This window comes from Cebus imitator, unplaced genomic scaffold (genome assembly GCF_001604975.1).
Source record: "Cebus imitator isolate Cc_AM_T3 unplaced genomic scaffold, Cebus_imitator-1.0 Scaffold122, whole genome shotgun sequence".
In the NCBI taxonomy this organism is placed as follows: domain Eukaryota; kingdom Metazoa; phylum Chordata; class Mammalia; order Primates; family Cebidae; genus Cebus; species Cebus imitator.
The window spans coordinates 5450228-5464853 of NW_016107437.1; the positions used below are offsets into that span (position 1 = coordinate 5450228).

The 14626-nt window shown below is 40.9% G+C and overlaps 1 protein-coding gene across 3 annotated transcripts in view; it reads right to left on the reverse strand.

Moving 5' to 3' along the window:
- PARN (poly(A)-specific ribonuclease) overlaps positions 1-14626 on the reverse strand; it is a 200313-nt gene that overhangs the window by 152353 nt on the left and 33334 nt on the right. For all 3 annotated transcript variants that reach the window (XR_001828543.2, XM_017540011.2, XM_017540012.2), the window contains exons 13-16: positions 7787-7864; positions 2037-2080; positions 486-528; positions 69-144 (exon numbers count right to left, since the gene is read on the reverse strand). Coding sequence is in view for 2 of the 3 variants with exons in the window: in XM_017540011.2 (XP_017395500.1) it covers positions 69-144; positions 486-528; positions 2037-2080; positions 7787-7864 (241 nt within the window). In the remaining variant the exon portion in view is untranslated. The remainder of the gene's footprint in view (positions 1-68; positions 145-485; positions 529-2036; positions 2081-7786; positions 7865-14626) is intronic.

Genomic DNA, 14626 nt, shown 5'->3' on the forward strand with positions numbered 1-14626 from the left:
TTCTACAATATACATCAATAATTACTACAAAGAATTTAGAGGCTTTCAGATTTGTTTAATATTCTTACCAACTTTAGGAGGGTTGAAAGGTGTCTCTTTTAACCGCTTTTCCAATTCCGCAAGGGATGTGTTGTTAATAATATCCTGCAAACCAGGAAGCAAAGAATTATGAGACTTCATCACCTCAGTACAATATATACTAAAGAGATTCACTGACCCAAAAAAATAAATAAATAAATAAAAAGGCAGCAGCTAGTACTGCCCCCTTGTGTTCTTTAAAGAAACACAGAAGTCTTCATTTTTTTTCGATGTGAAAGAGAAGTAGCTAGTTTAATTTTTATAATACACAAAGTATAACCAAATGAACAAAGATTTTTACAGATGCATTAAATACCTCCAAACTTTTGCCAGAAGGCTACACTGTTCTGGCATTCATTTCACTCAGTAAAATGCAGTCACTTTATAAAGCAGCAAATGAATAATACCTTAAAAGGTTGTGTGCTGGCCATCAGTTTAGTATCCAAGAGTCTAAAAAGAATTTTTAACAAGGTAAACAAAATGTTTATCAATGTTTGAAACATCTTTTACTCAATATGTAAGCTACTTAAAATACTTAATACATAAAATACATACTTAAAACATAAAATAATACATAAAATACTTAAACACAGACAAAGGAATTAAACACATTGGCCGTTTTGAACCCAGCACCAGCATCCCTAGTATGTCGGGGTAGTTACTCGGTCCCATCCTCAGAGACTTCATCCAGTGATTGCAGGAGAGTCCACACCTGGCGTACAAGTTCCAGATTCACCGGACCCTGAGAAAGCCCAGGCTCCATCAATCTCAAGTGTGAGTCAAATACTCTCACATGGTTTAACATGGTTCAAATACTGCTGCCAGTCTACCATTCCCTGCTACCATTTACTGCTACTCTTCAGGTTTGTAAACTATAAATTCTTCTGGAGGGCCAAAATCTGCAATCAGTACTTTCATGCTGTTGTTTTTATTTCTTATTATTCCATTTCAGAGATCAGAAATATTAAAAAAAAAAAAAAAAAAAGCAGGGGGGAGAAACTCACACAAAAACCCTATTTCTCTATTTTTTTCATATAAACGTGAACACAGTAGGTAAAAGGAAATAAGCCAGCTGAAAGAGCAATTGCTTGAATACCACGCCTATCCCTCTTCAACAGGTCCTAAAACACCAACACTTGTTCTGTAGGCTCCACATGGCTGACCTATTAGGTCTTAGAGATATGTGACATGTGACCTATTAGAACAAAGGTGCAATAACTGTGGAAAACATCAACAGAAAAAGGCACTGACTTGAAGTGGATAAAATACAATCTCTAGCCAGACAGACAGTTCTTGACTGACTCTTGAGCACTCTCAATTGGACACTTCAATAGTTACAGGGTACATCCTACATGTAAGACAGACAGAGCCATGTCAAGGATACTTCACCACTTCTTAAGACAGCAAGATGAGGGATAAGAAAAAAGGAGTTGCTGTCTACTTTCACTCTCAGTTCAAACTGTGATTTTTCAATAACAAAACCAGTCATGAATTATAAAAGCAAGCCATCACAACATTGGAAACAGTAAATAAGTCCCAGGCTTATATAAACTGGACTCTAATCATGACCTAATGGTTTTGACAAATCACAAATCACTATATGCCTATTTGTATTGTACATGTCACGAGGAATCTTTTTTATTTTTATTGTTTGGAGACAGGATCTCACTGTCACCCAGGCTGGAGTGTAGTGGCACTATTACAGCTCACTGCAGCCTAGACCTCCTGGGTTCAAGCAATTTGCCCACTTCAGCCTCCCGAGTAGCTGGACCACAGGTATGCCATCATGCCCAGCTAAGTTTTTATTTTTTGTAGAGATGGGTTTCACTATGTTGCCTGGGCTGGTACTGAACTCCTGGGCTCAAATGATCCTCCCACCTCTGCCTCCCAAAGTGGTGTGATTATAGGTGTGAGCCACCACGCCCTGCAGACTCTTTTAAACAACACAGCGTGCTTACCTGGGGAAAACACATGTTGTCATCTCTTTAAACTCATTTAAGTCCTAAAGAACAAGAGAAGGACTTGTTACAATTTTCCTAATACACTCACAGTATTAAAAAAACATGTAAACAGCTCAAGTTCCATAGCTGTCCTCTCAAACAAGCTATTGGACCTCACGAAGGCCTTAAGCTAAACTAGAAAACCCCCTTCTAGTTAATAAGCACTGAAAAAAAAAAAAAAAAAAAAAAAAAAAAAAAAAAAAAAAAAAAAAAAAAAAAACACTTCCCAATTTCCTCACTTATTGGGAACCATACAACCTGATAACTAACTTCTGCATAACCAAAACACACGAATTTAAGGATTCAATAGTTGAAATTGGGAAGGGGCAGAGGGGAGTATCCAATAATATGTATAAGAAACTACATATATGAGAGGCCTATAATAACTCCAGAAAACTTCCAATAACAGCTAACAGGCTATGATCTACCACACAAATTTAATAGTGAGACAAGCAGAGTCATTTAAATTAAATGGTTTATACAGGAAATGGGCATACTGCAAACTAGCTTAGAGCTTTACTGAGATCACCTATGAAACATTAGTAAAAATGGCCATGGAAACATACGCCTTTCAATACACATACGATTCCTGTTTCAACTCCAGAAAATTGCTAAAGTGGCACTAATAGCAAGTGCCTATATTAGACAATTCATTTCTCAAGTTTATTTTGATCAGGGAGTCTAGGGCTGAAATGAGAGTGCTCTAATTTTGAATTAACTCATTTACATACACAATTGCCATATTAGACTAAGTAGTCATACTCCTGACCCTTTGTAAACTACACTTCTCTTCACTGTTTATTCATGCTTCATAGGAAACTGCTGTTTCCAATTAGCTTTTCAAGCCTGTATATACAGGCTGTATTTAGCTAGCTTGATATACTCACCAGCTTTTCAATGGCTACAGTTAAATTAATGGGCAAAGCATGAACTAGAGGTTTCAATGCAAAGTCAAAAAAAAAAAAAATGCAATAATGACTGTTTGTAATCTCTCAATACCACTAGAAAGCTTTACAAGCAAGGAACAAGGAGAATTATAGCCACCTCCAGGGTCAACATATAGCACAGTTCTACACTAATGCCTCCTAAAAGATGGTTCATAAGAAAACACTCTCCCTTAAAAGGCAACTCCAAAATGTGGATTCTTTAGTGTCCTTTTAAATGCAAATTTTAATACCAGTATATGTAAGAGTTCTACCTTTTTATCGAGTCAGGGTCTCACTATGCTGCCCAGACTAGCCTTGAACTCCTAGATTCAAGCAATCCTCCCATAAGAGCCTCTCAAATAGCAGGCACGGCAGGTATCCACCACCACATCCAGCTTTCTAATTTATTAGGCTTTCTAATTTATTCTCATCACTTCTTCTCAAGGTAGACAGGAAAAAAAAAAAAAAAAAAAAACATTTTCTCTCTCTGACAGTGCCAGCACATAAAGAAATTAAGTGACTTACCCAGGTAGCCTTAGTAATAAAGTGAGGGATAAAACTGCTTATCCTGATCCACTTACACCTCTACAACAAATCACTTGCTCTTTCTACCAGAATTTAATTCAAGACCAGTTTCACTGCATTTAACATTCATTAATGTTACATGTGTTACACACAATTTGTTATGTTAGGCACTTACACACAGACAACAAAAAGGCTGCACTCCTTATCCAAGGTGCTAACCACCTAGAGGGGGTTATGTTGTATAATACAAGACAAAATGTACGTTAACATACAGAGGTACAATGTTTTGTGGGAGCTCAGAGAAAGCAAAGAGCCCCTCTTGGGCAAGGTAGCAGACAACAAAAACTTTATAAAGGAGGCAAACGCTGCCCCACAGAAAGTTAAAGGAAAGTTGTGAACAGGAAGTATTGAGAACAACGAGAGAAAATTCAAGTTGGAAGAAATTATACAAAGCACCTCTCAGGGAACAAATAAGCCAGTCTTGGAAAAAGGAGAGTAACAAGAGATAAGACTACACAGAAGGGCTGGGCTAGATCACAGAAAGCCTGATATGCAGGGGTTAAAAACAGTCAACTGGCTAGAAAACAAAGAGCGTGGGATTAATTTAGAATTTTCAGCAGGGTCAGTGACAGAAACAGAGCCATACATCAGAAGATTACAAAACTGGCAGTCGGGAGATACTTCATTCATTAAATTGATATTTAATGCCTTCTAGTGCCAAGTTCTGTTTGGTATTCAAAACATGGAGAAGCACAGAATTAAATACATTTTCCTCTTTCCTTGCTGATAACTTGATTGCTTTAAAGGTCAAAAAGAGCCGGGCGCAATGACTCATGCCTGTAATCCCAGCACTTTGGGAGGCTGAGCGGGTGGATCACTTGAGGCTGGAAGTTCTAGACCGGCCTGCCCAACATGATGAAACCCCATCACTAATAAAAATATAAAAATTAGCCAGGCGTGGTGGCAGGCGCCTATAATCCCAGCTACTTCGGAGGCAGAGGCAGGAGAAACGCTTGAATCCGGGAGGCAGAGATTGCAGTAAGCCAAGATTGCGCCACTGCACTCTAGGCTGGGTGACAGCGCAAGACTCCATCTCAAAAATAAATAAATAAATAGCTCAAAAAGTCAAGGGGAGCTGCTACTTTGATCTACTTGGCCAATAAGAAGTGGGTGATGAGGCCAGGTGCGGTGGTTCACACCTATAATCTTAGCACTTTGGAAGACTGAGGTGGACAGATCTCTCTTGAGCCCAGGAATTTGAGGCCAGCCTGGGAAAATGGTGAGATCTCATCTCTATGAAAAATACACAACAATTAGTCAGGCATGGTGGCATGTGCCTGTGGTCCCAGTACACAGGTGGCTACGGTAAGAGTATCATCTGAGCCCAGGGAGTTGAGGCTGCAGTGGACCATGATCGCGCCACTGCACTCCAGCCTGAGTGACACAGTGAGACAATGTCTCAAAGAAGGAAAAAAAAATGGTCAAGCATGGTGGCTCATGCCTGTAATCCTAGCACTTTGGGAGGCCAAGGCAGGCAGATTACCTGAGGTCAGGAGTTTGAGAATGGCCTGGCCAACAAGGTGAAATCCCCTCTCTGCTAAAAATACAAAAATTAACCAGGCATGGTGGCACATGCCTACAATCACAGCTACTTGGGAGGCTGCGGCAGGAGAATCTCTTGAACCCAGAAGATGGAGGTTGCGGTGGGCCACGATTGTACCACTGCACTCCAGCCAAGGTGACAGAGTGAGACTCCATCTCAAAAAAAATAAAAGGAGTGAAAGAAAACAGAAAAATCAAAAAGTGTGGGTGACATAAAATAAACATTAGCTCATTAGACTTAAGAAATGCAAATCTAGGCCAGGCGCAGTGGCTGACGCCTGTAATCTCAACACTTTGGGAGGCTGAAGCAGGTGGATGATGTGAGGTCAGGAATTCGAGACCAGCCTGGCCAACACGGTAAACCCTGTCTCTACTAAAAATGCAAAAATTAGCTGGGCATGGTGGCGGGTACCTGTAATCCCAGCTACTAAGCAGGCTGAGGTAGAAGAGTCGCTTGAGCCGGGGAGGCAGAGGTCGAAGTGAGCAGAGATCGTACTACTGCACTCCAGCCCGGGCCACAGAGCAACAGTCAGTCTCAAAAAAAAAAAGAAATGCAGTTCCACACCTGTCACACCTGTTTTAAGACTCACAACTATGATGTCTTCAAGTCCTAAACTGTGTTAGAAGGTGATAGAGCTGTCATATAAAGTGATGACAACCCAAGTTTGCAGAAATACAACATGGGGAGCTACTGACCTACTCATGGCTACGGTGTACTGCACTTTTTTAAAGCGGGTAATCAAAATCCTGATGGAACAATGGGACCTAAAAAACGTGAAGTAACTGAAGGTTTGCAGAAGTAAGTGAGACTGAACTCTCAAGCAGATGTCTACCAATTCAGAAATAAAAGATTAATCTGGCTGGGCATGGTAGTATGCTCCAGTAGTTCTAGCTACTCAGGAGGCTGAGGCAGGAGGATTGCTTAAGCCCAGCAGCTTGAGATCAGCCTGAGCAACAGAGTGAGACCTCATCTCTATTTTATTAAAAAGATATGGGGAAAAAATTGTTTTTTTTTTTTTAAAGAAGAAAAGAAAAAGATTAGTCCAGTGACGTACTATATTGTCTATAGGCCAAATACGGCCCCACCAACTCTTTTTTAAATAAAGTTTTATTGCAACATGTTTACATATTCCATGGCATTTAGAGGCGACAATGGCAGAGCTGAGAGCTGTGACAGAACCTATACAGCCTGAAAAGCTGAAAATATTTTACTATCTGGCCCTTTATAGAAAACATGTGCCAACTTCTAGTTTAAAGGATGGGCTGAAGATTGAAGAGGGACAATAAATCCTACATGGAATTTGCTAAACTCAGAGGTGAGAAATAAGGTCGATTGCAACAAAAATGAAAAGCATCCAGATGTGAGAGAGGGCATGGAGATAAAATCACCAGGATTTTGTATATGACCAGATCTGGGGACAGAGCAACAGTCAAAACTAATGCTAAAAACAGTGTTGGTAACTGGGAATCACTTATAGTAATGGGATGAGGAGAAAGAAGTGGTTTGGAGACAGTAAAAAAGAAAAGAAGTACAAGTTAAATATCTCATTTGAGACATATCAATTCGAAACAACACTTAGTCTGGGGGGTATTCACATAGGCATGTTTAGAGTCCAGCATGAAATGTATACCTGGATCTGAAGAGAGACCACAGCTGGGGATAAAGATGTTGGTGTCTACAGCTGAAGCAGTAAAGTGAGTGAGATCACTAAAAGAAAAGACGAAGAGGAAATAAAAGAGAGTGGAGTACACAGTGACAGGGGACAAGTAACACGAAGCCACAAACATCACATAGAGCAGAAGAGGGACAGCTAGCAGGGGAACCAAAGCAGCTTGTGCTTTGGTCAATCGAGACAACTCGGCTCAAAGACTTAAAAAAGCACTACTGAGGTCAGCAGAGAATCTAAGGGAAGCAACCTAGCAGGGACGATCAACAATTCTATAAGACTGGATCCAGTTCAGCTGCCACCACTTGTCTTCAATGGCCCTGCTATGTCTAATTTTAGCAGGACCAAACTAGCAGCCCACATCTGTGGCCTGGGAATCCCTGTCCAGCACTAAATTAGCAAACCACTGGCATTAAAATGATGAAACAAACGTTTACTCTACCTCTAGCAATGGCAGTGGCTGAAGATTCCTTAATAAAAAAGCTTGTAGGTACAGTTTGTTAAAAAGGTGCTACTGAGGCCAGGTGCAGTGGCTCATCCCTATAATCCCAGCTCTTTGGGAGGCCAAGACGGGTGAATCACCTGAGTTCAGGAGTTCAAGACCAGCCTGGCCAAAATGGCAAAAACCTGTCTCTACTAAAAATGCAAAAAATACCTGGGCATGGTGGCAAGCGCCTGTAATCCCAGCTACTTGGGAGGCTGAAGCAGGAGAATCACTTGAATCTGGAAAGTGGAGGCTGCAGTGAGCCAAGATCATGCCACTCAACTCCAGCCTGGGCAACAGAGTGAGGAAAAAAAAAATATATGTCTCAAGAAGAAAGAAAAAATGTGCAACTGAGTGCATAAGATTCTCTCCCTGGGAACATGTTGCATACTAGGAAATGGCACCCACGCAGAGAACAGTTTCTCCATAAAAAGCATCATAATAATATTTTCTCAGATATAAAGCATTTTGCTATTATTGAACAGAGACTGACAGGTCACTTACCGCAGGCAGAGGGCAGTAGAATTGATGAACTGTGTGCATGACGTCCAAGAGCATATTGTGTCCAATAACAAGTTTTCCCTAAAAAAAGGCAAGGTTAGAAAAAAGAATTCTACATTCAAAATTATACTGGGGTTGAGAATAAAATGTATACTTCAGATTCCAAGAGGACTTTGTACTAAACTTGCTTTCTACACTTAAAAAAAAAAAAAAAAAAAAAAAAAAAAAAAACAACTCATGCTTCAAGATTCAGATCAAATGCCACTTCTTCAATAAACTTCTCCCTAAAATATGATATAACACAAATAAAAAAAAAAAAAAAAAAAAGTAAAAATAAGTAAACTTGGGCTGGCTTCATTCCTCCTCAAATTTGGAATCCAAAGGCAAAGTGAAAGCTCCAAATGACTTTGATGTCACTGATCTTTTTCTGAATTTTTATTAATTATGCCACCCTCACTGAGTCAGAAGTAGTAAAATTTTGATGGAAAAGCTTTATTTTTTTTTAAAGTAAAATCTAGCGAGATACGATGGCTCACGCCCGTAAATCCCAGTACTTTGGGAGGCCAAGGCAGGCGGAGCACAAGGTCAAGAGATCGGGACCATCCTGGCCAACACAGTGAAACTCTGTCTCTACTAAAAAAAAAAATACAAAAATTAGCTGGGCGTGGTGGCACGTGCCTATAATCCCAGTGACTCATGAGGTTGAGACAGGAGAATCACTTGAACCCAGGAGGCAGAGGTTGCAGTGAGTTGAGAGCGTGCCACTGCACTCCAGCCTGGCAAAAGAGCAAGACTCCATCTCCAACAACAACAACAAAAGTAAAATCTGAAAGCACTGACTCCCTTGAACTGTCAAATAATTTGGGAACAAAACTAAATATAAATTTTAGGACTGTACCCTTTAAGACAACCCACTTCATAAGATACATTCATAACAATGCTAAAAGGTAAAAATAACTAATTTCTAACTATATTAAACAGAACTGCATTTCCTATATCACTATGTCAAAATTCATGGGGCATGTTCTTAAATACATTTCCAATAAAAGTCACTGCCTTTCAATCAACTGAAATACAATATATGTGCTGGCAGCCCTCTTCGTACAATGGGCAACAAATTAGACCATTTTGATAAAAATTAAATTAACAAAATGGAACATCAATATAGATTTAGTCAGCCAGGTGACACCATTTTAACATAAAACATCAGGTTACCACAATAGAGCTTTTTCCTATGTCCCAAAGGACGTTCAGTGTAACACTGCTTGACTCAAGGGACTACACATCAATTATCTGAAATAAATAATCCTACACAAAATCTCCCAAATCTAACAGAGAAGCTGTCCTTTTGGCTCAGTATTGGTTCTGAATACCTATGCTATGCTAAAATAATGAGGATTGATTGAAACCACAGGAAAGATGTGTAGGCAACCCCAATGGAACGCAAACACTAATAAATGAACCAAACTGTATTATAAATGATTACTATAACCACACTGAAGGTTAACAAGAAACAAACTAACATGGAAAAGTGCATCGTGACTAGATACTGTAAGGCTAAAAACAAACAAAATTGCATATAAATCATAAATGTTATAATCTCATCAATAAATGTACTTCTTGCAAGGTATGGGTTAGTAGCTCTGAAGCTACTTTATGTGTATACCAGGTTTAAACAGATAAACATAATGGAAGTAACAGGAACTGATTTCTCACTGTTGAGAGAGAAGGTAAAAATAAGAAAAGAGAAGAAGCTAAAAATAAGCCACATGTTATTATTGTACTAAAATCTGAGTTATCAGTATAAAGGCACGGATACACATACCCACAAATATGCACACACACACACACACACACAAACACACTTATTTATTTAGAGACTGGGTCTCACTCTGTTGCCCAGGCTGTAGTGCAGTGGCACCATCATGGCTTACTGCAGCCTCAAACGCCTGGACTCAACCAATCCTTCCAGCTCAACCTCCCTTGTAGCTTGGGACCACAGATATGTGCCACAAGCATAGCCACTCCTGGCTAATTTCTTAATTTTGTTTTTGGAGATGAAGCCTGGCTCTATTGCCCAGGCTGCAGTGCAGTGGAACAATCTCTGCTCACTGCAACCTCCGTCTTCCAGGTTCAAGAGATTCTCCTGCCTCAGCCTCCTGGGTAGCTGGGATTACAGGTGTGTAACACCACACTAGCTAATTTTTGTATTTTTAGTATAGACGGGGTTTCATCATGTTGGTCAGGTTGGTCTCAAACTCCTGACCTCAAGTGATCTACCCACCTTGGCCTCTCAAAGTGCTGGGGTTACAGGCGTGAGCCACCACACCCAGACAATTTTTGCATTTTCTGTAGAGACAGGGTCTCCTACGTTGTCCAGCTGGTCTTGAACTACTGGGCTCAAGCAATCCTCTCGCCTTGGCCTCCCAAAGTGTGGGATTACAAAGTTGAGCCACCATGCCCAGCTACATACACATTTATATAGACCCACACACACATACATATACAAACAGACACAGAAATATAGCTGTGTGTGTACACGCCTAGTTCTACATACATATGGTTCTTAACTGTGTCTAGTGAGAGGGCTTAGAAGCACTTATATCCCAGCCGTAACCTAGGGCGAGATCTTGGTTTCTAAATATCATTCCTATTAAAAGGAACCAGAGATTGGGCACACTGGCTCACACTTGTAATGCCAGCACTTAGGGAAGCCAAGGTGGGTGGATCACAAGGTCAAGAGTTCAAGACCAGCCTGACCAACATGGTGAAACCCCTTAACAACTAAAAATACAAAAATTAGCCAGGCACGTGCCTGTACTCCTAGCTACTCGGGAGGCTAAAGTGGGAGAATTGCTTGAACCAGGGAGGTGGAGGTTGCAGTGAGCCAAGATCATGCCACTACACTCCAGCCTAGGCAACAGAGGAAGGCTCCCGTTTCAAAAAACAAAAAAACAAACACACAAAAGGAACCAGAGCCCAATGGAGAAGTAATTCATTCCACAGCTGAGCCAGAGAAACTACAAGAATACTAGAAAGCAAGGAAGTGCTCAGAAAAGAATGGGGGCTTGTTGGAAGGACACAAGAGCCACTCCAAAGATGGTACAATTTAAGCAACAAAGCAAACAGTAAAAATACGAGATAAGAATCTGTAGAATTTTTAAAAATCCCTGAGTCCATACTCATATACATAACAACAATAGAATAAACAGGGGAAAGGGCTGGATGTGGTGGCTTGTATCCATAATCCCAACACTTTAGGAGGCTGAGGCCAGGGAGACTGCTTGAGCCTAAGAGTTCAAGACTAGTTCAAGACAACATGGGGAGACCCCTCTTTTCACAAAGTATATATAAGTATATATAAAAGTATATATAAAAAATTATAAGTATATATAAAAAATTAGCCGCCTGTGGTAGCACACGCCTGCAGTTCCAGCTACTCGGGAGGCCACGGTGGGAGGACTGATTGTGCCTGGGGAGGCAGAGGCTGCACTGAGCCAGTATATTCCCACTGTACTCCCAGCTCAGGCGACAGAGTGAGACTCTGTCTCAAAATTAAATAAATACATAAATAAACAGGGGAAAAGGACATTTTTTCTTTACATAAGAATTCCAAGAACAAATGTATAAAGGACAAAGGGAATACAAACTTGCCATTAGTTATCACAACAGTGATAACTGCCGCAGACAAGATACACTGACAGATGACAACGTTAGTAGGCAAGGTTTGGTCTCAAAGTATCTCCCCCAAGATATTTATTAACTATAAAGTTAAATGAACCATATAGTTAATTTAACTATAATTTAACGATATAGTTAATTTCACCTAACACAAATCTAGCAGATATCACCTTCACCAAGTGATCAAGATCAACATCGACCATCATTTCTGTGGTATTTTTGCCAAACCATATATCCTCAGTTCAGTCAGGAGAAAACGTGAGACAATTTCCAACTGGGGTACTTCTAACAATACAGCAATCAATACACATCAAAAAAATCCAAGTTATAGGGCCAGGCGCAGTGACTGACGCCGGTAAACTCGACACTTTGGGAGGCTGAGGCGGGTGGATCACTTGAGGTCAGGAGTTTTAGCGAGACCAGCCTGGCCAACATGGTGAAACCCCATCCCTAGGAAAAATACAAAAAAATTAGGTGTGGTGGTGTACGCCTATAATCCCAGTGACTCATGAGGTTGAGACAGGAGAATCACGTGAACCCAGGAGGCAGAGGTTGCAGTGAGCTGAGATTGAATAATTGCACTCCAGCCAAGGAAAAAGTGCGAGACTCCATCTCAAAAAAAAAAAAAAAAAAAAGTGTCAAGGTTATAAAAGACAAAGACAGACTGTTAAAGTCTGCAGGAGATTAAGTAAAAATAATAAGGAAATGCAATGCGGGATTCTGGATACAATCATGAACAGAAAAAGGACTTCGTGTGAAAAACTGGGGAAATTCAAATAAGATCTTTAATTCACAATATTGTACCAATATTAATTTCCTGGTTCTGCTAACTGGACTATGGTTATGTAAGATATTAAAATTAAGGGTAGCTAGGTAAGGAATATATGGAAACACTGTACTATTTCTGGAACTTTTCTGGGAGTATAAAATTAACACAACATAAGTTTTTTAAAAACTACAGAAAACACAGATATACTAACAGTGACTGAAAGGAATTTGGTGTGACATAAATTTTTTTTAATTTTTTTTTGGCATAGGCATTACTGGCCAGATGGTGTAATATAAATATTTAAGTGTTTACTGCTCACTGCCTTTACAGAGATTAACCATATTAATAATTTTAAGGTAGCCTCGGCACGATGGCTCACGCCTGTTCCCAGCACTTTGGGAGGCCGAGGTGGGCAGATCAGGAGGTCGGCAGTTCAAGACCAGCCTGAGCAACGTGGTGAAAACCCGTCTCTACTAAAAATACAAAAATTGGCTGGGCGCAGTGGCTCACACCTGTAATCCCAGCACTTTGGGAGGCCAAGGCTGGTGGATCACAAGGTCAAGAGATCAAGACCATCCTGGCTAACATGGTGAAACCCTAATTCTACTAAAAATACAAAAAGTTAGCCAGGCGTGGCGGCAGGCACTTGTAATCCCAGCTACTCGGGATGCTGAGGCAGGAGAATTGCTTGAACCTGGGAGGCGGAGGTTGCAGTGAGCCGAGACTGCATCACTGCACTCCAGCCTGGGCAAAAGGGCAAGACTCCATCTCAAAAAATAATAATAATAATAATAATTTAAGGTATGTGATTTACACATCTTATTTTACTTTGGTCCACTTTTATTCAAGACTCAAAAATTTTAAATGTCTGGATCACTAATAAGTGGGGCTTTTTTGTAGTATGCTTTGGGATGTTGACTGCCAGTGGTCAGCAACATGTTACTAATATGCTGTAGAAGAAAGATGTCAGAGAAAAGCAAACAAGTACAGCAAGCTAAGGTATCTGAATGTGTATAAGGTAAACAAACATCCAATCTTGGAAAAGCCGACTAAACTATCATGACAGCTATAAGAGAGCTCAAAACCAACTGATGTTCCATTGCTCTGTACCCTGGCTCAATCAAAACCACCACTTATCTGAAGTCTGCTGGCTAGGTGTGTACAACATGAGCAAATGGAACCAGAAACTCAACTCTACTTCTCTGAATACCTGTAATCTTAGCCATTGATAAAGAGGCTCACACCTTTGTTTCTCTCCAGATCTATCCAAATTTCTTTAATCCCAACACTTTGGGAGTCCAACGCGGGAGGATTGCTTGAGCTCAAGTACTCGAGACTAGCCTGGGAAACAGGGTAAAACCCCATCTCTACCAAAAATACAAAAATTAGCCCAGTGTGGACGTGCAGGCCTGTGGTCCCAGCTACTTGAAAGCCTGAGGTGGAAGGATCATTGCAGCTCGGAAGTCAAGGCCACTCTAATCACCCCCACTTACTTGACTGAGCGAGAGAGGGCCTCATGAGTAACACTCTTCTTTTACAAGGCTCTGTAAACCTCTGTTTATCCCGGCATGAGGACAGCAGGGTGCCTCCCCTCCAGTGCCCCTGTGTTTACAAGCCTGCACCTGGCAGTGAGACAGCATGGAACTCTGAGAGAGTTTCTATGGCTTTAAAGCTTCCCTGACATAAAGCTTAACATCTAAGGTACAAGATGATTCCTTCTTCCAGGTCACCTGCTCAAAGAAGAGAATGTCCTACACTACAGGCAATTCAGCATCCAAACAAGCTGGCTGTCTGAAACAACAAGCAACATGACCCAGTTTACCTACGTAAGATTTGGATACCTGTTTCTTTTTTTTTTTTCTTTTGAGACAGGATCTCGGTCTGTCACCCAGGCTAGGGTGCAGTGGCACAATCATGGCTCACTGCAGCTTTAACTTCCCAAGCTCCAGCAATCCTCCCACCTTAGCCTCCCAAGTAGCTAGGACCACAGGCATGCACCACCACACACGGCTAATTTTCGTATTTGTGGTAGAGACGGGATTTCACCATGTTTCCCAAGCTGGTCTTGAACTCCTGAGCTCAAGCAATCCACCTGTATTGGCTCCCTAAGGTATTGGGATTATAGACATGAGCCACCATGCCTGGCCATCTGTTTTCAGAAAGGCCTCACAAAACAAGGAAAAACACCTACCGTATCTATCATAGAGCACCCTAGCAAATTTACATAAACGGCCAATATCTTTTGAAAACTTATCAAATATTATTAAGAATAAAATTCAGGCCGGGCGCGGTGGCTCAAGCCTGTAATCCCAGCACTGTGGGAGGCCGAGGCGGGTGGATCACGAGGTCAAGAGATCGAGACCATCCTGGTCAACATAGTGAAACCACATCTC